Source organism: Bubalus bubalis, chromosome 5, assembly GCF_019923935.1.
Source record: "Bubalus bubalis isolate 160015118507 breed Murrah chromosome 5, NDDB_SH_1, whole genome shotgun sequence".
Lineage (NCBI taxonomy): Eukaryota > Metazoa > Chordata > Mammalia > Artiodactyla > Bovidae > Bubalus > Bubalus bubalis.
In genome coordinates, this window is record NC_059161.1 from 128340266 (window position 1) to 128365244 (window position 24979).

The following is a 24979-nucleotide window of genomic DNA, read 5'->3' on the forward strand; positions in this document are numbered from 1 at the left end:
AACTAAAGATCCTGTGGGCTGCTACGAAGACCCGGCACAGCCAAATAATTCTTTTTAAATTATTAGACAATAGGCTGCCCGGATGATAAACAGAAACCTGCAGATCTAAAGACACTGAAATCCCCTGAATGTTCTGGAATTCATACCAGAGTCTGCCTCATTCCCGGGTGGCTCAGTGGCAAAGAATCCACCTGCAATGCAGGAGACCGGGGTTCGATCCTTGGGTCAGGAAGATGCCCTGGAGGAGGGCATGACAACCTGCTCCAGTGTCCTTGCCTGGAGAATCCCATGGACGAGGAGCCTGGCGGGCTACAGTCCATGGGGCCCCAAAGAGTCAGATACGACTGAACGCACACGTGCTGCCTCATCCCAAACCTCTCGGTCTGCCTACTAGACAGATTTTGTTCTGAGAATTCAAGACCACCAGCCCAAATGGGCCCCTGGTTACCTGAAGAATAATTCGAGTAGGGTGGGTGAGGTTCAAGTTTGCTTAAGGAAGAGGCCCAATAAGCCAGTGGACTCCTGAGGGCTCCTGAGGGCTTCACTGTGGCCTCCACGGGCAGGAAGGTTGCTGTCTCCCCGAGGTTGCTTTCTAAAATGTAAACACAGCTTTTCTCCTCCTCCTCCTCCTCCTTCTTATTTTTCTTCTCTTCTTCCTCCTCCTCCTTCAGTCTGTGGGATTTTCCTCTTTGACAGTACAATTTGCTAAAAACGAACATTTTGACAAGAAAAATATGTGGGCACCAGGGCCAGGAGGGAAGCTGTGAATTCTCTGCCCGCTGTCCCAGAGGGAGTCGGGGGAGTGGGGGCCGGCCTCGCGTTCCTGCCCCCGGGGAGGCAAAGGGACTCTGCCTGGCTTCCTCGCAACGTCTGATGAGGCCGCTGTCCTCAGTCCTTCCCTGCAGGGTGGTTCCTGGTGTCCCCCACCACCAGCCAAGCGGGAGCCCTCTTGTTGATGAGCGGGAAAAGAACCAACTCAGCCATCCCAAGTCCAGTATTCCCAGTGCCTGGCCTTAAGCCACGTGACCTGGGGGTGGGGGCCAGTGAGGCTCAGAGACGTGGAGCTCAGAAGGAACAGGGTTCGAGTTCAAAACCAGTCCTTCGGACCCCAGACCCCTTGCCTTATTTTTGCTCCACTCCGGCCCAGAGGCAACGCTAAGCACCAAGGATGTGGCTGAAGGCAGACAGAACTCCTATTTGGTCAGAGAACTCCTCAGCCAGAGGATTCAGGGATGGAAAGGAGCTCCCAGTCAGGCTGCTCCTTACCACCTGCCCAGGTGTGAGCGGTCTGGGTCCTCGGGGAGTCTGGAAGGGCCTTAGGGGTCTTGGAGGGCCTCCAGGGGTCTGGGACCTTCAGGGATCTGTGGGGGCCTCTGCGGTCAGGGAGGAACTCAGGAGTGGACCTTGGGGAATCTGGGGGCCAGCGAGGGGATTTGCGATCTCAGTGGCCTCGGGGGGCCTTGGTGGTCTGGGGAACCTCGAGGAGTCCGGGGGGACCTCGGGGAGTCTGGGGGGAACTCGGGGAGTCTGGGGAGATTTCAAGGAGTCTGGGGGACCTCAGGGCATCTGGGGGATCTCAGAGAATCTGAGGGAACCTCAGGGAGTCTGAGGGGACCTCGGGAAGTCTGGGGGGACCTCGGGGAGTCTGGGGGAAACTTGGGGAGCCTGGGGGGACCTCAGGGAATCTGGAGATACCTCTGGGAATCTGAGGGGCTTAGGGATCTGGGGGATCACTGTCTTACTGAGAGAAACCAGTAGGATTGGGGAACCCCAGGGGTCATGGGGCACAGAGCTTATTCCCCAGATTCAGTTCATGGTGGGACGTCTTGCATGCTTGCAGCCATGTGCCACTTCCTACTCGGTAAACCCAGTGTGACCAGCTCCAGGATGGGAAGCCAGGCAGGGGACCAGGGAACATCCCTGAAGAAGAAGAAAAGTGGCAGCCGTGCAGCCAGAAAGCCTTTCAACTTTCAGGGTCAACACAGCCCCTCCAGATGCTCCGAAGTTAGGAAGCGAACGGCAGCGGCGAGGGTGCCTCGGGGCTCTGCCTGCCTGACCATAGAAGTCACTGTCCGAGTGAGTCACCGACATGTTCCTGCTCCCTGCAGCACAGGGCTGGGCGCCAGGACCCCGAGCAGGCCATCTGCTCCCGGGTTCCATCAGCGAGGCCACCTGGCTTCAAAGGAACCGGAGTGAAGTCACAAAGAGAAAATCTGTGTTTAAAAGCTCAGGGCCTTTGGGGTCACCTCATCATGGGAGCCTGGACCTGGGCGGGGCGGGGGGGTGGGCTCCCACAGTGGCAAGGCACACAGCGAGGAGCCCGGGGAGCCTGTCCAGTTCATCCTGAGCAGATGGCCTGGGGCACTTTCTCGGATGTGTGGCCCATTCATGACTTTCCTGGAAGGTTTTTAAAATTTTTATTCATTCCTGTGACCACATCCTCCAGGAATCACATCCACAGGGAATCATCCAGAATGCTCTGATTTCAGGGCTCAGGTTTGCATTCCTCGGGGCGGGGGGGGGGGGGGCGGTGAAAAGATTACCAGGGAAAGGGGTCTGCATTATTTCTGCAACGGAAACTTGTTATTGTTGTTTGCTGTTTGGACGCTAAGTCGTGTCCAACTCTTTGCAACTCCACGGACTGAGGCATGCCAGGCTTGCCTGTCCTACACTCTCTCCTGGAGCTTGCTCAGACTCATGTACATCGAGTCGATGATGTCATCCAACCTTCTCATCCTCTGTCATTTCCTTCTCCTCCTGCCTTCAATTTTTCCCAGCATCAGGGTATTTTTGCAATGAGTCAACTCTTCGCATCAGGTAGCCAAAGTATTAGAGCTTCAGCTTCAACATCAGTCCTTCCAGTGAATATTCAGGGTTGATATCCTTTAGGATTGACTGGTTTGATCTTGCTGTCTAGGGGACTCTCAAGAGTCTTCTCCAGGACCACAGTTTGAAAGCATAAATTCTTTGGCACTCTGCCTTCTTTATGATCCAACTCTCAGATCCATACAAGACTACTGGAAAAACCATAGCTTTGACTATACAGACCTTTGTCGGCAAAGTGATATCTCTGGTTTGTAATATGCTGTCTGGGTTTGTCATGGCTTTTCTTCCAAGGAGCAAGCGTCTTTTAATTTCACGGCTGCAGTCACCATCCACAGTGATTTTGGAGCCCAAGAAAATAAAGTCTGTCACTGTTTCCATTTTTCCCTTTAATTGGCAGCAGCTAACGGAGACCAGCTGGACACAAAGAGAACACTGGCTCCTAGGCAAGGATGCAAGATGAATGAGACACCCGCCCCCTGGAAAAGGTTCTCAGTTTACTGGGACTTCCCTGGTGGTCCAGTGGCTAAGACTCCACACTCCCAATGCAGGGGGCTCAGGTTCAATCCCTGGTTGAGGAACTAGATCCCACATGCCTCCCCTAAAAATGATCCTGCGTGCCACAACAAAGACTGAAGATCCTGCGTGCTTCAACATAAGACCGAGCACAGACAAATAATAAATATTTTAAAAGAAAACAAACCCCCAAAAAAGAAGTTTGCTGGTTAAGGGGTGTGATCGCCTAGGCGGACTAGAGAAGAGGCAGCCCAGCCTGACCTTGTACTGCAGAGTCAGAATCCCACCCCCACCAACACTACTTCCTGCCCTCAGCCCCGTCCACTCCATCAGAACTTTCCTCCGCATGAAGACCCTGGACATCCTCTCTGCATCCCTGAAATAAATCCCAAACTCTCTGGCCTGACCCCCTGCCTCCTCTACTCGTGCCCCGCCCACTCCTTGAAGTCGCCCTTCCCCCATCCCCACTCGCCCCGCCTTCCCCACCCCTGCTCCCAGGGAACTCCACCCTCCTGTAGGTTAACAGCTCTCTCTCCTGGGGACATCCTCACACCTCCAACCTGAGAGCCCTCTCCTCTGCGTGTCCTCTCTGTCTCCTGACGGTTGCCCATTGTTTTGTGATGGTTTGTGTAGGAGTCAAGTGTCCACCTGGTTGCCTGCTCCAGGCGGGGCGAGGTGGTACCACCTCCCCAACAAGCAGGCTTCTCTGGTGGCTCCGTGGTAAAGAATCCGCCTGCAATGCAGAAGATGCAGGGTTGATCCCTGGGTCAGGAACATCCCCTGGAGGAGGGCGTGACAACCCCGTCCAGTATTCTTGCCTGAAGAATCCCATGGACAGAGGAGCCTGGCGGGCTACAGTCCATGAGGTCACAAAGAGTCGGACACGACCGAGCGACTTAGCACACACGCACCCCACCCAGCACAGCTCAGGATACAGGAAGAGGCAGGAAGATGCTCAGGAGCCCTCAGGTGAGTCCCTGACCCAGGCTGCAGGGGACCATGGCAGAGGGCAGAGAAGAGACTGAAAAGGGGCGGGGACCTCAGAGGGGCTCCCTGAATGGGTGAGGAGGACTAGCACCTGCCCCTCTGAGCTCTCAGATCTGGGAGTAAGGGGCTCTCTAGAGCTGGTCCTTGGGTAAGCTCTGCGCCCCACCCCCCGCCCCGAAATCTTCAAAACTGTAAAAGCCATGAGATACAACAGAAAAGCCTCCTGCATCCGTGCTCTGCTCCCCCACTGCACACAGCCTCAACCAATTTTCTTAGAAAATCATATTTGAATCTCTGACTGCACCTTTTCAGGAGGGCGGGGCAGACAGGGCTGGCCCGCCTGCAAATGGAAACTTTGCCGAGAATGCTGTGGTCTGGTGACCCAAACAAGCCCATTTGCAAATTGGCAGGTGGAATTGACCCCGTGGAGATAAAAGGCTTGATTGGGGAACATTTGAAGAAGTTGTTGAGTTTGGTTTTTTTTTTTTTTTACTGAGTGCAAAAGCAAGAGAGGGCAAAAAATAATCAAGTTAATAAAAATTGTACTGAATGAAGTTAGACACAATGGTAGTATTTTAAAGCAACAACTTCCACGGAGGCTTTTAAAACAGATTTTTACAAGCTGTTTTTCTCTTTCCTTTTTTCTTGCTTGTTTTAAACCATGCTCGGCGAAAAGCCTTCTAAATTACTGTTGACCACATTATTTTCAATTCTTGAACCACGATTTTCCCCCTGTGCCTGGGGAGGCTCCATCTCCGAATTTACAGACAGGCCAGTTCCCAAAGGACAGCTGCTATAATTCAGCTCTAAGATTCCTCAGTGTGAGTCTGCAGAAGCGATTTAATGATAACCGTGATCCCAAGGGACCCCAAAGGCCTTTGATGGGAGACTTAACCCTAGGAGCCCTTGTGGTTACTCAGCGGCCCATCTCCACGTCCTCCCAAAATGAGAAGATGGGGTGAGGAAAGACCCATTTGTGGCAATAAACCATTTGAGATCAAAAGGAGGGCTGTGGACCGAATGTTTGTGTTGCCCCAAAGTTCATATGTTGAGGGCCTAGGGAGATGGGAGTGAGCTTTATTCACGTCTCAGCAGAGAGAGTTTGGGAGGTTCACACGGTTCTGGGAAAGGAAGGAGGCAGGCTGGTCAGAGAGCTATGGGTCGCCAGGGAGCTGCCCTTGTTGGCCATTATGAGGATGGAGCTGTGCCTGCCATGCTAGGGGTGGGCACAGGCATCCTTTGCTCCGAGTCCAGCCCCAGACTCCCCCTCCTGCATCCCCCACGCTGGCATCTGGGTGCCATCCTGCCAGAGGAGCTGCCACTTCTGCGGACACTGTCGGAAACAGAGCAAGGGTGTTTCCCCATCCCCGGAATGCGCCTCCTTTTTATTAATTGGCATAGAACTGCTTTGCAGTGTTAGGTTAGTTTCTGCTGTACAGCGAAGTGAATCAACTACATGGACACATATGTCCCCTCCCTCGTGAGCCCCCCTCCCAGCCCACCCCCATCCTTCGGTCATCACAGAGCAGCAGGCACCTGCTACACAGCAGGTCCCCATTGCTTTATACGCAGTGGGGTGTTAACGTACATGCCAATCCTGATCTCCCGACCCGCCCCACCCGCTCTTTCTCTCCACGTCCGCACGTCCCTTCTCTACATCTGTGCCTCTATTCCTGCCCTGCACAATGGTTCATCTCTACCTTCTTTCTAAATCCTTTGCATGTGCACTCAGTCACTCAGTCATGCCCAACTCTTTGGGACCCCATGGACTGTAGCCGGCCAGGCTCCTCTGTCCATGGGATTTCCCAGGCAAAAATACTGGAGTGGGTTGCCATTTCCTTCTCCAGGGGATCTTTTCGACCCAGGGATCAAACCAATGTCTCCTGCATTGCAGGTGGATTAATTACCACTGTGCCACCTGGGAAGCCCACATGCATTAATATAGGAGATTTGTTTTTCTCCTTCTGACTTACTGTACTCTGTATGACAGACTCTAGTCCATCGACCTCTCTACAAGTGACCCAGTTTTGTTCGTTTTTATGGCTAATACAGAATGCCCTCCTTTAAATACAGCCCCATCTTGCCTACCAGGTCCAGCTGTCTGCACTTCCGGCTGCTGTCTGCAGGCCCTGAGGTCTGCCCTGGCCTCCGCTGCTCTTTCATTTCAACACTGTCCCCAAACCAGAGCGAGTCAACCCTCCTCTGCGGGTGGAGAAGCCCCGGGCTCCCTGTGTCAAGGATGTGCTTGCCCTCTGGAAGGAGAGGTAGGGGACTGAAAGGAAGCTCTTGTTCCTTTGGATTCTTCTAGAACAGCCTGAACACAGATGCTTATCACCATATGGAACTGCCCCTATATGTCTGTCCACCTGTCTGAATCATGGAAAATTCATATCCTTCAAGGAAGAAATAGTTCTTCTTCCATTCAATAGACTCTTATAAATATGTATATGGGTGGGGGACAAATTAAGAGTTTGGGATTAGCAGGTATAAACTTTTGTATATAAAATAAACAAGGTCCTACTGGATAGCACAGGGAGCTATATTCAAGGCCTTGTAATAAACCATAATGGAAAAGAATATGAAAAAGAATATATATGTGCAACTGAATCACTTTGCCTTACCCTAGAAACGAATACAACACTGTAAATCAGCTATATATATAGAGAGAGAGAGAAAGAGAGAGAGTACATTATGTAAGTATAATACAAATATAGTTTTGAATCAAACTGAAAAGAACAGAGAAAAAGTATACTCTAGCCTCAATCACGGAGAAGGCAATGGCACCCCACTCCAGTACTCTTGCCTGGAAAATCCCATGGATGGAGGAGCCTGGTAGGCGGCAGTCCATGGAGTCGCTAAGAGTCGGACACGACTGAGCGACTTCACTTTCACTTTTCACTTTCATGCATTGGAGAAGGACATGGCAACCCACTCCAGTGTTCTTGCCTGGAGAATCCCAGGGACAGGGAAGCCTGGTGGGCTGCCGTCTATGGGGTCGCACAGAGTCGGACACGACTGAAGCGACTTAGCAGCCTCAATCATAGCCTAGGGATGCAAACACTAAGGAAAACTGGAAAAATCCAGTGAAGCCTGGAGTTAACAGCAATGTCCTGATGTTGGTCTCTTGGCTTTGACGCCCCGGCTGCAGTTATGTGAGCTACTAACAACAGATACGTCATGAGGGATATATAGGAACTTCCTGTGTATCTAAATTATTCTTAAAACAAAAAGGGTATTTTAAAATTCTGAATATGAGCAAAGACTTTCAGCACTTAAAAATATAAGTGTCTACAGCAACCAAATAGGGTCTGTCCCAAAAATATTGGTGGCGATAAAGTAGGAAAATGACTTATCATATCAGCACAAGAAATAATAAAAGGTAATTGAATTATACCAATAGATATCAATGAGCCACTTTGGGAAAAAATCATTATTTAAAAATTTGTAACAATTAAACACATTTCTTATTTTAAACACGATGAAATTGTGGATTTAGAACCAAAAGCCAATATCACTTAAGTAACAGGTCATGAGCCTTAAAGATCAGTCATCCTGTGATGTGTCCTGTCCAGTGATTGTTCCTATTTTAAAATAAACCTAGAAATATCAGAGAAAGCTACTTAATAAGGAAAAGAAATAACATAGAAATGTAGAAAAAGGAGGCATACAAATATTCTTTCTCTTGTGGTCATGAGTATAAGGGCTTCCCTGGTGGCTCAGAGGTAAAGAATCTGCCTCCCAAAGCAGGAGACGAGACGTAGGTTCAATCCCTGGGTTAGGGAAGGTCCGCTAGGGAAGGAAAAAGCAATGCATTCCAGTATTCTTGCCTGGAAAATCCCATGGACACAAGATCCTGGAGGGCTACAGTCCATGGAGTTGCAAAGAGTCAGATACGACTTAGTAACTAAACAACAACAATATCACAAGTATAAACCTGGGAAAGCAACCGGTAAATTAACTCTGGATGATACGGCACATACAAAAGCGAAGGTTACCAATTGTGTATTATGCAAGTGTCAGGCAATTACAAAAAATGCTTGTAAAATAAGAGATCCCAAGAGCAGTAAAAAAAAATCAAATAATTCATTTTTAATCATTTTAATTTAATTGTTTAATAATTCCCTTCCCATTTACTAGAGAACATACAACATAGCCGGCCCTAATAGGAGAGGAAAAAAAAAAAGGAAGGCAAAAAGCAGAACTTTATTTTGCTCTTGAGGAAGAAGAAACCCAATAAAGACGATGGGCCAGTGGGCAGAACCCAAATGTTACATATTCAGGAAATTCACAAGACATTGGCCACGTCCTAAAGAGCTCGAAATCAGCCATGTTGGCCACGGTAGCAGTATTTACACCAAGGGTATCACCAAGCATCTTGAATCGGGTCTTTCCTTCCTGCAGAGCCGTTTTCCTAAACACCATCACATCTGGTAAAGACAAAAGATTTTTACTGGTACTCTTAGCAATGTGATAAATTGACTTTGAAATTCCAAAATTCCAGAGGAAGAGTGTACGTGCCCCTGTGCACATGGATAGATATATGCGTGTGTATGTGCATGGGTGTGACCACTTTAAAAAATTAGAGTTAAAAATGTTTAACTCATGTATGAGCACGAGGGCTTCACAGGTGGCTCAGGGATAAAGAATCTGCCTGCCAATGCGAGAGATGCAGGGGGTTCAATCCTTGAGTCAGAAGATTTCCCTGGAGGAGGAATTGGCAACCCACTCCAGTATTCTTGCCTGGAAAACCCCAGGGACAGGGCAGTCCATGGGGTCGCAAAGAGTCGGACATGACTTAAATAAATAACAATGAACAAACAGAAAAATCCAAAAAGATATGTAAAGAATATTACCAATGCTAGCTGGGTGGTAAGATTGTAGGTCCTTATTTGTTTTTCTTATTTTTATTTTTCATAACAAACATCTATTCTTGTATGATTAGGAAACCCTTTTTCATTTTTTTTTTCAGGTTTTAACAAGCTAGAAGAAAGTAGAATAGTACTTTTTTCCCCATCCATGTAAAAGAAATTCTGACTAAAAAAATGGAAAAATCTCATTGGAGACAAGATGGAGGGGTTTGATTATGTAAAAAAAAAAAAAAATTTAACTTCTTTCATAATCACATGCATGATAAAATTTTAAAAGAGCAATGCTATGCTATGCTAAGTCACTTCAGTCGTGTCCGACTCTGTGCGACCCCATAGATGGCAGCCTACCAGGCTCCCCCGTCCCTGGGATTCTCCAGGCAAGAACACTGGAGTGGGTTGCCATTTCCTTCTCCAATGCATGAAAGTGAAAAGTGAAAGTGAAGTCGCTCAGTCGTGTCTGACTCTTAGCAACCCCATGGACTGCAGCCTACCAGGCTCCTCCATCCATGGATTTTCCAGGCAAGAGTACTGGAGTGGGGTGCCATTGCCTTATCCAAAAGCATTGGGGAAATGTGTAATAAACAAATAAAAGTTATAAGAAGTATCCGTATGCAACATACAAGATCAATATTCGGTTTCAACTTAAGTGATCAGAGAAGGAAAAACAAGTAAATTTATACACCAGAAAATTATGGTGACACATTGTCACACAGGAAAATGCAAAGCTTCTTCACTAGCAATTAAAGAAATAAAACTCTAAACAACACGAAAGTATTATTATACCCCTGTGAATCCAGCCGAAAAAACCAAAACAATAAGATTCTCTTGGAAGAGCTGAGGGAAAACTGTATCTTCACACACTGCTGATGGTGGGATCTGCTGTAATCTGGTTGGGTCTGGCGAGGATTCTGACTGAGAGGATCTGCAAGGATGCCTGATTGAGAAAAAGAGACAAGCTATTTATATTCTTTTATATCACGTTGGAAAATATGCTGTGAGGCAGGGTTTCCCAGGAAAATTTCTGGAACCCAGCCAAACAAGCACGTTTCTACTCTGCAGGACTCCTCAGTGCCTTTCCATGAATCCCCAAGAGTGTGTGACATATACCCAGTTAGTTGGCCCTCAGAATCTTTTTTATGGTAACTTTATTGGCACCCCCCAGCACACTAGGCTACTGGAAATCAGAGAGAAAATAAGAGAAGTATTTTGTCTAAAGATGTCATTTCTTAACGTGAAATCTTGGAGACAGTCTCAATTTACCCGAACGCGGGAAAGGTTGTTCAATTCCCTTGTACCTGGTAAGAAATCTTTTGCGTGGAAGTTCCCTCTTGTCTGCCAGGTAGATAAGCAGGCTTTTTCGACTCCTAACTGAAGTCATTAAGAAAGACTTGAATAGGATGAGAGCCCTGTGCTGTCACCAGAGCTCCGTGTCCTGAGATGCATTGCTCAGGGGTCCTTGTTTCACTGGGAAACTAACTGGATTCCATTATCATCTTATCCAGAGATATAAAAAATCACATGCCCTACTGCAGGCAGACCGGAAAAGTATTCTCAGCATTAGATGCACGCATATCTCGGTTAACCTTCAGAAAGGGGAAGAAACCGAAGCCTGGTTCCCCATTGATGGTGTCAACTCAGCCAACTGACCCCTGATTAGATCTTAGTTTGAGTTAGGATCGGAAGGATAGACGCATGCACATCTTATTCAGTCTCGTATTCTGCCGATGTGTTTGCCTTCAGGTTTCCTAGAAAGCATTCCTGTTTGAAAATGTCCAGTCTTCTCCCAGCCACATGGAGGGAAAGAGGAACTTCACACTGCTTTGGTCACTGGTGGGGGTGGGGAATTGAACCAAAGAAATATAAGTGGAAAACCGGAGCATCAAAGACTCACGCACAGGTTAACATACGTTTACAAGGGCAGTGGAGATGAATGCAGCCCATGCCACCCTGCAGGGACAGAGAGGCTGGGGACCCACAGCTGTGGACAGCATTCCCCCGACCCCCACCCCTCACCTCATCCAACCACTTGCATCCCATGCCTCCCACAACATTTCACACATACACACACACGCACACACACATGCACAGAGTTTGTCTGTTTTCTCAGTAGCCTGATCTTGGTAATTCAGGAAGCAAGAGAAAGTACCAAAGTGGTCACTAGCCAGAGAGAACCCATGTGTTCCCAGCAACATTCAAATGACCTTGGCCGTCAGGAAGACCTCTTGGGACACACCCCAGCCTGGAATGACCCCTGAAGGCCATCACTCCTCAAGCCAAAGACACATCTGTTCCCGTTCATCCCATTCACTTCTCATTCCTTGGCCCAACACATCCGTGCAGAGCCCCTCAAGGTGCATGACCCCAGAACGGGGTGAGTTTTCTGTCTCCCCTCCTGCCGCCAAATGTTCACAGTCTAGGACACGGAGCATCTCAAAGACCCATGTCCAGCAAAAATGAAGCCGGCCGGCTGCGTGCATTTAGAACGAGATGGCAAATGAGACTTGTATTTCCAGGTTTCCAAAGCAGCCATGGAAAGGGCCGGTCTCCACGGCCCAGGAAGGCCCAGGCTTCGCAGCCTGTTGTGGCTGCAGAAGGGCCTGTGTGCCACTGGCTTTGATGGCTGCCCCTGGGGCCGTACTCCGTGGCTGGTCACCAGCGGAGGTTTGCGAGTTTATCACATTAACTGTGCCTGATCCCCGAATCCAAATTACAGGCCAAAGCCACAAAATTGTCTCCCAATCAGAGGCCTCTTGCTCAAGTCCCCCACAAACACCAATCCCCCTTAATCAGGAACCAGGGGACGGGCCAGGCACTCTGCAATGGGGAGCACACTCATTTTTTTTTCCAATTTTACAAAGCTCCTCTTCAGCCTCCCTCTAATTTTCCAGCTCAGGTTCTTTTGAGGAGGTTTTGTGCCTTGCAAGCCAGAGTCCTATGGCAAGCAGAACAACGGCAGGAACGGCAAAAGGCCAAGCCAGAGCCCAGAGCAGGCTGCCAGACCAGCCTCCACCCCTCGAGGTCTCCTGCGAGCTTGGCGTTCATGTGGTCTTGAAGCTTTAGTCCGGGCATCTGACCACGAGACGCTCGAAAGCTATGAGCTCCGTGCGTCTGCGTGATTTCCAAAGAGCTAGCTTTGCAGGCAGAATCCCACCTCCCTGCATCCCAGCCCTGCATCCAAATTCAGAGGGAGACAGCTTCCCTGGAGGACAACCTGGGTTTCTTTTTCCCTTGAGCTCCTTGCAAGGCCAGGCTGGTGGTGGGAGGGGTGAGTGGTCACCGATTCTAAAGGAAGCAACCTAGGCCCAGCCATATGGGTGGGCCCCACAGTGTGAGAGGCGGACCGCAGAGCAGCCTTTGCACACAGCGCTGGGGTCTCGCGTGAAGGCCAAGCTGTCATGCACTTGGGGCTGAAGGACCACTGCAAAGGGAGACTGGATGCCAAGGGCAGAAATAGAGGAGTGGTGCACGCGTGGAGGTTTTATAGGAGGAGTGGGAGGGAAGGGAGGAGGCATGGACGTGGGCAAAGAGGGTCTTGGAATGCCAGGCTACTCATTGGAGAAAGTCTTCAGGGGGCCTTGAGGGGCCACTAGGGGGTACCTCAGCTTGGACACAGAGGACTCAGGTGCAGCCCGCAAGGAGATACGGGAAGAGGAACAGTTACACCAGAGCAGTGGAACAGTCCTGACGTCAAGCCAGGCGATCATTATAGTAACAACACACGCCTTACTCTCTTGGTGGCTCTGTTTGTCTGCACAGCTTTACAGTAAGTCCTGAGGCCCTAGTATCAGTCCTCAGACTTTGTTCTTTATACCGTGCTGGTTTTCGCCTGCCCATATAAACTTTAGAATCAGTGTGTTGATATCCACAAAAGAACTTGCTGGAATTTTGATTAGATAGCATTGACTCTCTAGACTAAATTGGGAAGAAGAACTGATATCTTGAGAAGCTTTTTTTCCTAAACATGGAATTTGTTTATTTTGTTCTCTGATTTTTTTCATCAGAGTGTTGTCGTTCTTCTCAGATAGATCTCATACAAATTTTGTTAGATTTATTACCTAAGTATTTTATTGGGAACGGGGTATGCTAATGTAAGGGCTTCCCATGTGGGCGCTAGTGGTAAAGAACCCACCTACCAATGCAGCAGATGTAAGAGATGTGGGTTTGATCCCTGGGTTGGGAAGATCCCCTGGAGGAGGGCATGGCAACCCACTCTAGTAGTCTTGCCTGGAGAGTTCCATGGACAGAGCCTGGTGATCTACGGTCCACAGGGTCACAAAGAGTCAGACATGACTGAAGCGGCTTAGCACAGATGCATGCATGCTAATATAAACAATATTGTATTTCTCATCTCAAATTCTACTTGTTCATTGCTGGTACTTGGTAAGCAGGACTGACTTGTTTATTAACCTTATATACTGCAACCTTGCCACATGCCTTTGCCTTTTAATGATTCAACCCAAAAGTTTTACTCATCACTTTTACTCATAATTTGTTGGCTAGGACAAGTCACATGGCCGTACCAGCAGCATCTTTCCGTGAATAACAGGTGCCAAGGAAAAATCCCATTTTTGTAGGGAATGGATATCAGAGGATGCAGTGATACCCAGCCCCTAGCCTCCTCCCTGGGCAGTCTCTCCTTGCGTGATTCTGTCTATACGATGCCCTTGTTAGGAATCCAGCCTCCTTCTAGGTATCTTTATTTGTCCTGGTAGACATCAGGTAACCACTGGATCAGCACACACGTGTTTCCCAAGTTCAGTTCAGTCGCTCAGTCATGTCCGACTCTTTGCGACCCCATGGACTGCAGCACGCCAGGCTTCCCTGTCCATCACCAGCTCCTGGAACTTGCTCAAACTCATGTCCGTTGAGTCGGTGATGTCATCACCAGCTCCCAAGGACCACTTGAATTCTTAGAGATGATGCGGCCCATGCCCACACCAAGGGGAGGACAGCTGCTCCAAGTGCCTCTCATTCATGCTCCCAGCACCAGCGCAGCCTGGTGAGGGAAGAGCATTTTACACGTTGGTCTCCATCTGCAAGCTCCTCTTTGCATTTCCTCCTGTCTTCAGCCAACACCCTGCATCTCAGGGGGCATAGTCTGGACTTCCTCTGCTCTGAAGTGGTCACTGCCCAGCGATGATCATACTGGCTATGTGTTTAAAAGTGTCGTCTACCCTGGGGCCCATTAAACTCTGCCTAAGGCACCAGCTTCCCACCCCTTTGTCTGCTGGAGCCATGTGTGAATTCAGGCTCCTCCTGGCCTGGCACCTGGGATGCTCCTTGGTGACAAGGAGAACCCCATGAGGCCGCATCCCGACGAGCCACAGGGAGTCTGGCTCAGGTGTCCCAAGGACAGACAGGGGGCCTGAGGGTCTGCAAAATGCCTGGGTATCCTTCGGAGTTGTTTTGGGTTTGATTCTTTTTTTCTGGTTTTAATATAAATATTTGTTCATAAGAGGATAGAGTATATGGAAAGGACGTGGTAGAGCATAGAAGGAAGGGGAAAAATCAACCTTATCAACCCCTCAAGGCTCAGCTCCTTCCATTTTGTGATATGTCCTTCAAACCAGCTGCGTATGTCTTACAGTTGAGCTAGTGTGGTACCTGTATTTCAACCTCTGGATATGCCATAATCCCCTGTGATTGGACATGAGATCATTTCTAGGATGACTCTTGTAAGTTTCTTGTTTGGCAGTGAGGTCACAGGTCTTCGTGCAAGCTGCAAACGTGCTCAATCGTGGCGTCCTTCTCCTCCAAGTGTTCGGTTGCAAGCAACTGAAACCAGTGCTGATGGGGTTAAGCAAGAAAGGAAAACTAGATGGCGAAAACGGGCAGGGCCAGGGGAGGTGAGGCAGCATGAACTCCAGCCAGACCGGGCCCCAATCCTGTCTCAGGAGGAGCTTGAACCATCCCCAGCACCGGACCTACGCTGGCCCAGACCTGGTCAGCAGGCGCTGTGACCTCATCGCTGCGCCTGAATCTGGACACCCTGCCAGCCCTACAGGAGGGATTTCCTGCCTCTTCTGATCCTGTCCATCACCGGTTCCCATTCAGCACGGTATTACCTCCACTGCGGCTGAAGGGACAAAGCAGAGGGCCCCTGCATGGACACACCCCAGATCTTTCCCCACAAGATCTTTCTTCATAGAGCATGGACCTGTGCATGGCTAATTAGGACACATGCCCACCCTGTCAAGTTTCTTAATGTCTCACACATGCGCACACACACACACACACACACAATTTCTAATGCACTCTTATTCATGGCTCTAGACCTTAGGACCTCCCTGAAGATGGAAGAGAAAAGATGAAAGAGAGAGGACAAGAGATAGAAGGACCAGGCAGGAGGTTTGACCAATGAGAAGCCCTCTTTGGATGTGTCTAGATCTCTCCAGTCCCAGAGAACAGCCCTCCCCTCAAGACTGACCCTTCACTTGATTGTATAGAAAAGATGACCCTTGATACACAGAGAAATGAAAACATGAGTGTTCAGAACAGCATTATGCTCACAGTCCAAACACAGAAGTAACCCAGATGAATCCATAAAATGTGGCACAGCCATCCAGTGGGATATTACTCAGCCATAAAAAGGAATTAAGCACTGAAATGTGCTACAAAACACAGATGAACCTTGGAAACATTATGCTAAAGAAGACACAAAAGCCCCCATATCAGAGGACTCCATTCACGGCAAACAGTCACATTAGGTAAATCTATAGCAATAGAGAACAGGTTACTGGTTTCCTGGGGCTTGAGGGGGTGAGGGGCAGAGGAAAAGGGTGTGTCTATTAATGGGTTCATGGTTTCTTTCAGTTCAGTTCAGTCGCTCTGTCGTGTCCGACTCTTTGCGACCCCATGAATCGCAGCACGCCAGGCCTCCCTGTCCATCACCAACTCCCAGAGTTCACTTAAACTCACGTCCATCGAGTCAGTGATGCCATCCAGCCATCTCATCCTCTGTCGTCCCCTTCTCCTCCTGCCCCCAATCCCTCCCAGCATCAGAGTCTCTTCCAATGAGTCAACTCTTCGCATGAGGTGGCCAAAGTACTGGAGTTTCAGCCTTAGCATCATTCCTTAGCATCATTACTCCCATTCCTGGGAGTTTGAAAATTCAGATTTTCATCATCATTTCCTTCCAAAGAAATCCCAGGGCTGATCTCCTTCAGAATGGACTGGTTGGATCTCCTTGCAGTCCAAGGGACTCTCAAGAGTCTTCTCCAACACCACAGTTCAAAAGCATCAATTCTTCGGCCCTCAGCTTTCTTCACAGTCCAACTCTCACATCCATACATGACCAATGAAAAAACCACAGCCTTGACTAGACCATGGTTTCTTTAGGAGTAATGAAAATGTTCTAAAATTAAATAGTGAGAATGGTTGCACAGCTCTGCAAATATACTGAAAATCACTGACTTACACACTTTAAATGGGTGAACTTTATGGTGTATAAATTATATCTCAATAAAGCTGTTTTTAAAATGGTGAACACTGCAGTTTCTAGGGGCTTCAAAATTTGTCATTCCCTCCCCTGGGTTTTACTGTCCGACAAAGCCAGAAGCATCCCAGCTTTGTCATAGCTAATGACTCTGTGGGCCTCGATTTCCTCATCTGTAAAATGGGGATGAAGTGACTGTCCTCAGAGGCTGATGTGAAGATGAATTAGCTGCTCTCTGTAAAGCAGCTGTGTGGGTAGAGAGGAAGAGGACCGTGTGGGGGTGGGTGGGGGGGGCAGTTCCTAACTTTCCTTCCTGTTCCCACCTTCCTGATCGCTGGACTCCCCTCTCCTCCCGCCCCCACCTCTAGGCATTGCAATCACACCTTGCTTGCCACCATCCCTATCTTTCATCTCCTCTTTCCAAACCCCCTCTTTCTATGACTTTGAAACTTGCAAGGAACTTGCGGGTGGGTGGACTCCGAGTTTGGACTCCTCAGCCAGAAAGGGCAGGAAGAAGGGACAGGTGAGGCTTGGGAGGGGGCCAAGAAGAGCCTCCCAGGTCTCCCTCTAGGAAAGCTCAGATTCCTCTCCCCCGAGAGCTGCTCTGATGTCACCCCTGTGGCCCCAACCCTGCCCTCTGTGACCCTCAGTGGCTCGCTTCCTGCTGTTGTAATCCCAACCTGGGAAGCCACAAGGAGTTTTGAGACCTGTTTCCAATCCATCCAAAAGCACAGAGCAAAGAGTGCATTCAGCCAGGACAAGGCAACAACACCCAACTCCCGCGTATTTCCCCCAAGTCTGGAAGGCTACTCGGCCTAACAACACTGCTACCTCACTGCGCAGAGCGGGGGCTGCTCTCCAGTTGCGGTGCGTGGGCTGCTCATTGCGCGGGCTTCTCTTGTTGCGGAGCAAGGGCTCTAGGCGCGCATGTTGACCGATCTTATTGGCAGTTACAGAAGCTTTTGATTGAAAAAATGGGGAGTTGAGCTGGCTGTGACTTAATGAAGGGGCTCTTTTACACGACTACAATTTTCAGATTCATAGTCCGCCTCAGGGCTTCCCTAAAGAATCTGCCTGCAATGCAGGAGACCCAGGTTCCATCCATGGGTCAGAAAGACCCCCTGGAGAAGGGAAGGGCAACCCACTCCAGTATCCTTGCCTGGGGAATTCCATGGACAGAGAAACCTGGTGTGCTACAGTCCATGAGGTCGCAAAGAGTCAGACACGACTGAGCAACTGCATTTTCACAGCTAATAATGGCTGCCCTCCCCGTGCCATCTGGATTCACCCGCCCGAACTCATTTAGTCTCGGTGAAAACCCTGTGAGGTCAACACTATCCTTAGCAGTCCCTCACATCCACGGGTTCCCTATCGTGGATTCAAATCAACCACGGGTCAAAAAATACTCCAAGAAAATGAAAATCCCAGAAAGCTCCCAAAAGCAAAGCTTGACTTTGCCGCACAGCGGCAACCACGACCGAGCACGGACAGTGTCATCGGCGACACCCGTAAGCACGAGACGACTGCAAGTGTATGGGAGGGGGGCTTCCCTGGCGGTCCAGGGGCTAAGAACCCGCCTTCCAACCCAGGGGACTCAGGTTTGATCCCTGGTCGGGGAATTAAGATCCCACCTACTGTGGGGCAACTAAGCCCGAGTCTCAACTAGAGAGCCTGCATTTGGCAGCTAGAGAAAGCCCGAGTGCTGCAAAGAAGACCCGGCACAGCAAAAAGAAAAAAAAAAAAAAAAAAAACAGAAAAAATTTTAAAATGAAGCCTAATGGGAAGCTGTGTGTGGGTTATATGCAGACACTATGCTTTTATAAATAAAGGCCACAAGTACCAGCAGATTGAGGCATCTAAGGGGGTTCTGGAATTGGCCCCCTGTGGATAATGACAACGATTTATCTCCGTTCCCCCCACCAATCTGCTTTAAAGGGTTCAGACTCTTTGCTTTTCAGCCAAGTGCATACCCTGCAATCTCTCCTTGTGGGATTTCCTTTATGCTGTTCAAACACCTAGAACATTGTCTCCTCTCTCTTAGCCTTCCTCATTCTTGGATAAAGCCTTTCTCTTTATTCCTCCCTAAAATTCTAACTGTGGGACTTCCCTGGTGGTCCAGGGATTAAGAAGCTGCCTTCCCGTGCAGGCGGCGTGGGTTCGATCTCTGGTCAGGGAACTAAGAGCCCACATGCTGCAGGGCAATGAAGCCCTCGCACTGCGACTCAAGAGCCTGTGGGCCACAGTCAAGATCAAACCCAGGTCTCCCACACTGCAGGCAGATTCTTTACTGTCTGAGCCACAAGGGAAGCCCGACTAAGATCCTATGCAGCCAAAAATAAAGAATATTTTTAAAAGAAAATTTTAATCACAACCATGCTTTTCATGACTTCTCCTTGTCTATCTCTGCAAAGGAGTAAATACGACAGGGATAGTGATTGCCTATAGAAGGCATCTGCCTATTTTGCCACAAACTTTCTCTTATAAATAATATTTCCATGTATTATTTCTCAGGCCTCCAGTGGAAAGTCCTGGAAGACACACACCATAACTCAGTTGTGTTTGGGCCCTGTCCCTCTGCCCCCTGACACAAACCAAGACCTTATCAAACACAAGGATTTGATGGCAGAGTTTAAACTTTAAGAGCCGTCCCATCTTTGCTCTTCTTCCCGCCTGTGGTGGGCTGAATGGTGGCCCCCAAGAGTCATGTTCCCCTCCTGACCACCAGAGCCTCTGCATTCGATGGCTTTTGGAAATAAGGTCTTTGCAGAAGTAATCAAGTTTAGGATCTTCTTGGATTATCCAGGTGGTCCCTAAATCCAACAACAGATGTCCTTACAAAAGACAGAACAGGACAAGACACACAGAAAAGAGAAGGCCCTGTGAAGACGGAGGCAGACACTGGATTGATGTGGCCACAAGTCAAGAGACAGGGGAGCCCCAGAAGCTGGAAGAAGCAAGCACAGGTCTCCCCAGGATTCTGCAGAGGGGACAAAGCCCTGCCAACTTCCTGATTTGGGGCTCTAGCCTTCAGAACTATGAGAGAATCAGTTACTGTTGTCTGAAGCCACACAGTTTGTGGTCCTCTGTTACAGCTGCTGCTGCTACTGCTAAGTCGCTTCAGTCGTGTCCGACTCTGTGAGACCCCATAGACGGCAGCCCACCAGGCTCCCCCGTCCCTGGGATTCTCCAGGCAAGAACACTGGAGCGGGTTGCCATTTCCTTCTCCAATGCAGGAAAGTGAAAAGTGAAAGTGAAGTCGCTCAGTCGTGTCTGACTCTTCGCGACCCCATGGACTGCAGCCCACCAGGCTCCTCCATCCATGGGATTTTCCAGGCAAGAGTACTGGAGTGGGGTGCCATTGCCTTCTCCGTCTGTTACAGCAGCGGGGGGAAAGCATACTCGGCCTGACTCACCAGGACCAAAGAAGGGTGGAGGCTCACAGGGGAGGGAGCAGCGTGACCAGCCCTCTCACCTCACAAGAGCTCAAGGAGCATGTATTTGCCTGTTGGCCAAGCTGACAGCACTAAGCTTGCATTTTGCTCGGAAACTTCCCAGCTGCTTTTTCCAGTTTCCTCTTTGGGTTAGAAAGGCGATTAAAAACTTTCTAATCACCAGGAAAGAAAAGAAAGAAAGTGAAGTCGCTAGTCGTGTCCCACTCTTTGCGGCCCCATGGACTGTAACCTATCAGGCTCCTCTGACCATGGGATTTTCCAGGCAAGAATACTGGAGTGGGTTGCCATTTCCTTCTCCAGGGGAATCTTCCTGACCCAGGGATTGAACCCGGGTCTCCTGCCTTGCAGGCAGATGTTTTACCATCTGAGCTACCAGGAAAGCTCCATTCTAAAGGCTATGACAAACCCAGACAGCAGCATATTAAAAAGCAGAGACACTTTGCCAACAAAGGTCCTTATAGTCAAAGCTATGGTTTTTCCAAAAGGCATGTATGGATGTGAGAGTTGACCATAAAGAAGGCTGAGCACCGAAGATCTGATGCTTTTGAACTGTGGTGCTGGAGAAGACTACTGAGAGTCCCTTGGACCGCAAGGAGAGCAAACCAGTCAATCCTAAAGGAAAGATCAACCCTGAATATTCATTGGAAGGACTGATGCTGAAGCTGAAACTCCAGTTCTTCGGTCACCTGATGTGAAGGGCCAACTCATTGGAAAAGACCTGATGCTGGGAAAGATTGAAGGCAGGAGAAGGGGGCGACAGAGAATGAGATGGTTGGATGGCATCACTGACTCAATGGACATGAGTTTGAGCAAACTCAGGGAGATAGTGAAGGACAGGGGAGCCTGGCATGCTGCTGTTCACGGGGTTGCAGAGAGTTGGACACAACCGAGCGACTAAACAATAATCACCGAAGGAGAGAAGGGCTGACCAGAGTCCTTTGGGCACCGGGAGGCCCTCCGGACTGGTGGTCCAGGAGTCCTCTCTCGCCAGTAGGCCCAAGCTGCAGCTAAATGTTTAAACCAGCCTCCCCTGTCCTTCTTCCCTTCGGGGCCCCTGAGGGCAGCCTGTACCCTGGCCATGGGCTGACGCTGTCAGCAGCTTCCAGTCCTATGGCTTCTTGACACTTCTGCCTCTTTGCTTCCGCCAGTGTCAGTGACCTGCATGTTTGGTCAGTTTCACTTCTGATCACCTCTCCCCACCCCACCCCTTTTTTTTTTAATGACTCTGGGCCCCACCTATCCAAAGACCTGGGTAGGGCCTCAGGCTGTCCACCCTCTTTGACCACCAGAAATCCCCCTTTTTGCTTCTGACCCTCAGCCTTGCCTTGACATTTTAACCCTTAACTAACATGCTTCCTTTTTTAATCATTGGGGTTTCCCTGATGGCTCAGCAGTAAAGAATCTGCCTGCAATGCAGGAGACAAAGGAGACGTGGGTTCGATCCCTGGGTCAGGAAGATCCCCTGGACAAAGAAATAGCAACCCACTCCAGTACTCTTCCTGGAGAATCCCATGGACAGAGGAGCCTGCTGGGATGTAATCCATGGGGTCACAGAGAGTTGGACATGACAGTGACTGAATGGCAATTTTTTAAATTCACTTTTTTACTTCTTTTGCATGTTGAGAAATAAGAAAGGAAGATTATCGTGGTTAAACTTTTTTTTTTAATGCATGCTCTAGGATTTAAATCTCATGAACACAGATAGCTCAGGAGAAGTCAGCAAATAAAAGTGAGTTTATAGACTATAAAGCCATTTTTTAATCCTCTTTCCGAATATAAACTGAAATGTTTAATTAATTCCACATACAGCCTGTATCACATGGCCTTCATTCTGCACAAGAACAAATACATGAATGAATAAATCCAACAGGCCTTGACATATGCCAGGCCCCAGGCTAACGCCCTACACACGTTACCATAATTACTCGTCTGCACAGCCTTCCAGACACTCAGTCATGCTCCCTTTTACAGACGGAGAGAGATTTGCCAGATGCACACCTACTGGCTGATACAGGTCTGTGTGTGATACTCTTCTGCAAGCTCACAGATATGGTTGCAAACTTCCTGGCACCCTGAAAAAGTGGTTTGGTTTTGCATGAATTTTTGAAAAGTACATAGATCATTATTCTGGTTCTCAGAAAAAGACCCCTCAGGATTTTTTTTTTTTTTAATAATATAGGTAGCAACCCACTCCAGCATTCTTGCCTGGAGAATCCCATGGACAGAGGAGCCTCGCGGGCTCAGTCCATGGGGTCACACAGAGTCGGGCACGACTGAGACGACTGAGCACGCATGCTCTGATGGTAAAGAATCAGCCTGCAATTCAGGAGATAAGGGAAATGAGGGCTTGATCCCTGGGTCGGGAAGATCCCCTGGAAGAGGAAATGGCAACCCACTCCAGCATTCTTGCCTGGAGAATCCCATGGACCCAGGAGCCTGGCAGGCTACAGTCCATGGGGTCACAACGAGTCGGACACGACTGAGCACCTAAGTACAGGCAGCTTTATGGACGTTCCCTATGCCCTAAAAAGGCTTACCTGGTGGCTCAGAGGTTAAAGTGTCTGCCTGCAATGCAGGAGACCTGGGTTCGATCCCTGGGTCGGGAAGATCCCCTGCAGAAGGAAATGGCAACCCACTCCAGTATTCTTGCCTGGAGAATCCCATGGACGGAGGAGCCTGGTGGGCTACAGTCCACGGGGTTGCAAAGAGTCGGACACGACTGAGTGACTACTTCACTTACTTCACTATGCTCTAAGGACGTCATAGGTTCTGTTTCCCAGTCTCACGGATACTGGGTTGAGCCACCGACTGATTTGGAATAGTCAGAAAAAGAAGAAAGTCCTCCTCCGCCTGCTGCAAGTCCTCCACTAAGCTCTCACCGCTGTGAAGGCAGAATGGTCATCGGTCCGGTTCGGTGACGTTCCTGAGATGGAAGTCATCCTCCTGACACACCAGTGGGACCTACCAATGGATGTGTCACAACTTCAGCTGTACGCTCCTTGTTACATAAAAAGGAGCAACCTCTGGCTATTCACCCGGACAGAGTAGGCAGGTCGGGATTCACCCTGGGAGGTCCGCAGGCGAGCCCAAGCTGGGGTGTGCGCCTCTCTTCTGAATCTTACGGTAAGCACGGCGCGCGCCGCGACCACGTGGCGGCGGAGCCGAGGCCGGGCGGGAATGTGCGGAATGCGCGGCGCGGCCCTGGAGCCCCGGCCCGGGTTCCCGCGGCGCGCGCTCTTCCCTCCTCTCTCTCTCTCCCCGGCGGGGCCGCACCCCAGTCCCCAACTTCGTTTCCCCGGACTCCCAGGGCAGGCGATTCTAGCGCAAGCAGGCGGGCGGGGCGTGGGGACAGGGCGCGGCCTTTCGAGCCCCTAGAACCCCGAACCTCAGAATTCCCCAAAGCCGTGTCCCGCCACTAGCCCCGACGTCGCGAAGCCAAGGGACCCTAGGAAACGCGTGCAGCGCGCTAAGTACGCAACCCCTCTCTCCGCACTTGGAACTCTGCCCCCGCCCCCATCCCCGAAGCAAGTGTTGGGAGCCCTGGAATGTCTAGACGGCCCTTAACTAAGACCCCCCCCGGCCCTTCCCCAGGGCCAATTCAAAGGATGGGAACGTTTTCAGGGCGTTTCCACGGCAGAAAGAAGCAGGCTGGAAGGCTCTAGTACAGGGGGTCCTCCCCGCAGACACTCTCCGGGAAAAGGCGAGGACGGGGGCGCGAGTGACAAGTACTGAAGGAGGCGGAAGGTGTGCCGCGGGAGCCCACGGGGGTCTTAGAGAGGCTCCTTCCAGCGGAAGTTTTCCGACGCCTCGCGGGTCTCTGCAGTGGCGCCCTGCTCTCTAGGCGGAGGTTGGGCGTCGGGGACGCGGGGCGAAGGAGGGGGCGTGGGGTGGTGTCCTGGTCAGCCGCGGGTAGGCTTGTTCGAGGGAGACGCGGGAGGAGTATGGCCTCCTAGGTCGTTATCCCCACCCGCCGCCCAATTCCTTCGCCTTGGCTGGAGGTGGTTATCTGTATCAGCCGGGGCACTCGCCCCGCGGTCATTGGTTAGAGACCGGCCAAGGGGCCAGGCAATTCCTGGTGAACTTTGGGGGTTCGTATTGCTCAGGGAAGCAGGCGGTGCGTTTTGAGGGGCAGAGGTCAAGGAGTTCGAATCTCCTTTCATCTCCGAGCGTGCACCTTCTCCCTTGGGATCCCAGAGGCTTTGAGGGAACCGGGCCCCGCCCCCCAACCTGTTGGGGTTTGTTTTTAGCTCCCGCGCGCACTTCGCCCACGGCCTTAAGGGCTGAGGGACGGTGGTCCCGTCCCCCGCTACCTGCCCGATAGCTTTGGGGCGGTGGGAGGCGAGGCTGCCCCAGTTCCCAGCCTGTGAGTGTCCGGGTGGGCCCTGGGGCCGGAGTTGGCTCCGGCTTGTTCCGCAACTTTGGGGCGCAGGGGATCCGCACCGCGTATCCCTGGCGGACCTATCTCAGCACGTGGACCGCCGTACGCGCCCCGCCAAAAGCGAGCACTTTGTGGGGGAAGTGAAGCCCCCGGAACCCCGCGGCCCGCACTCGGAAGCGTTTTCCAGAACGACTTAAGGGCTTAACAATGGAAAACTCGCAGAGCTGGAGCCAAGTCCTTTCAAGTCGCCGCCAGGTATGCGGCTGCAGGTGACCCCACCTGCACGCGCCCGCCCGCCGCCCAGTGCTCTCCGGGGAGGGCAGGGGCTGGAGTTCTACGGCCGGGGGAAGGTCTCCGCTGGGCCCTGCACCCCCTCCCCAGAGCCCCCCGGCCCAGCGGCGCGCAGCCGCGGTGCGTCCCGGAGTCGGCGCCGCGGCGCGCTGGCTCCTGAATGAACGCGCTCCCTTCCCCCGCCGTGAATGAAGGTTCCCACAGCCAGGGACGGTGGCAAAGGCGCCCG

At 50.6% G+C, this 24979-nt stretch overlaps 1 protein-coding gene across 2 annotated transcripts in view; it reads right to left on the reverse strand.

The window, feature by feature from the left end:
* LTO1 (LTO1 maturation factor of ABCE1) overlaps positions 1-24979 on the reverse strand; it is a 67770-nt gene that overhangs the window by 11973 nt on the left and 30818 nt on the right. The window contains exons 4-5 of one of the 2 annotated variants that reach the window (XM_025286865.3): positions 9978-10128; positions 8396-8753 (exon numbers count right to left, since the gene is read on the reverse strand). The exons of the other annotated variant lie outside the window; for it this stretch is intronic. Coding sequence (XP_025142650.3) covers positions 8748-8753; positions 9978-10128 — 157 coding nt within the window. The 3' untranslated portion in view covers positions 8396-8747. Of the gene's footprint in view, positions 1-8395; positions 8754-9977; positions 10129-24979 lie in introns of those variants that run through there. 2 annotated transcript variants of the gene reach the window in all.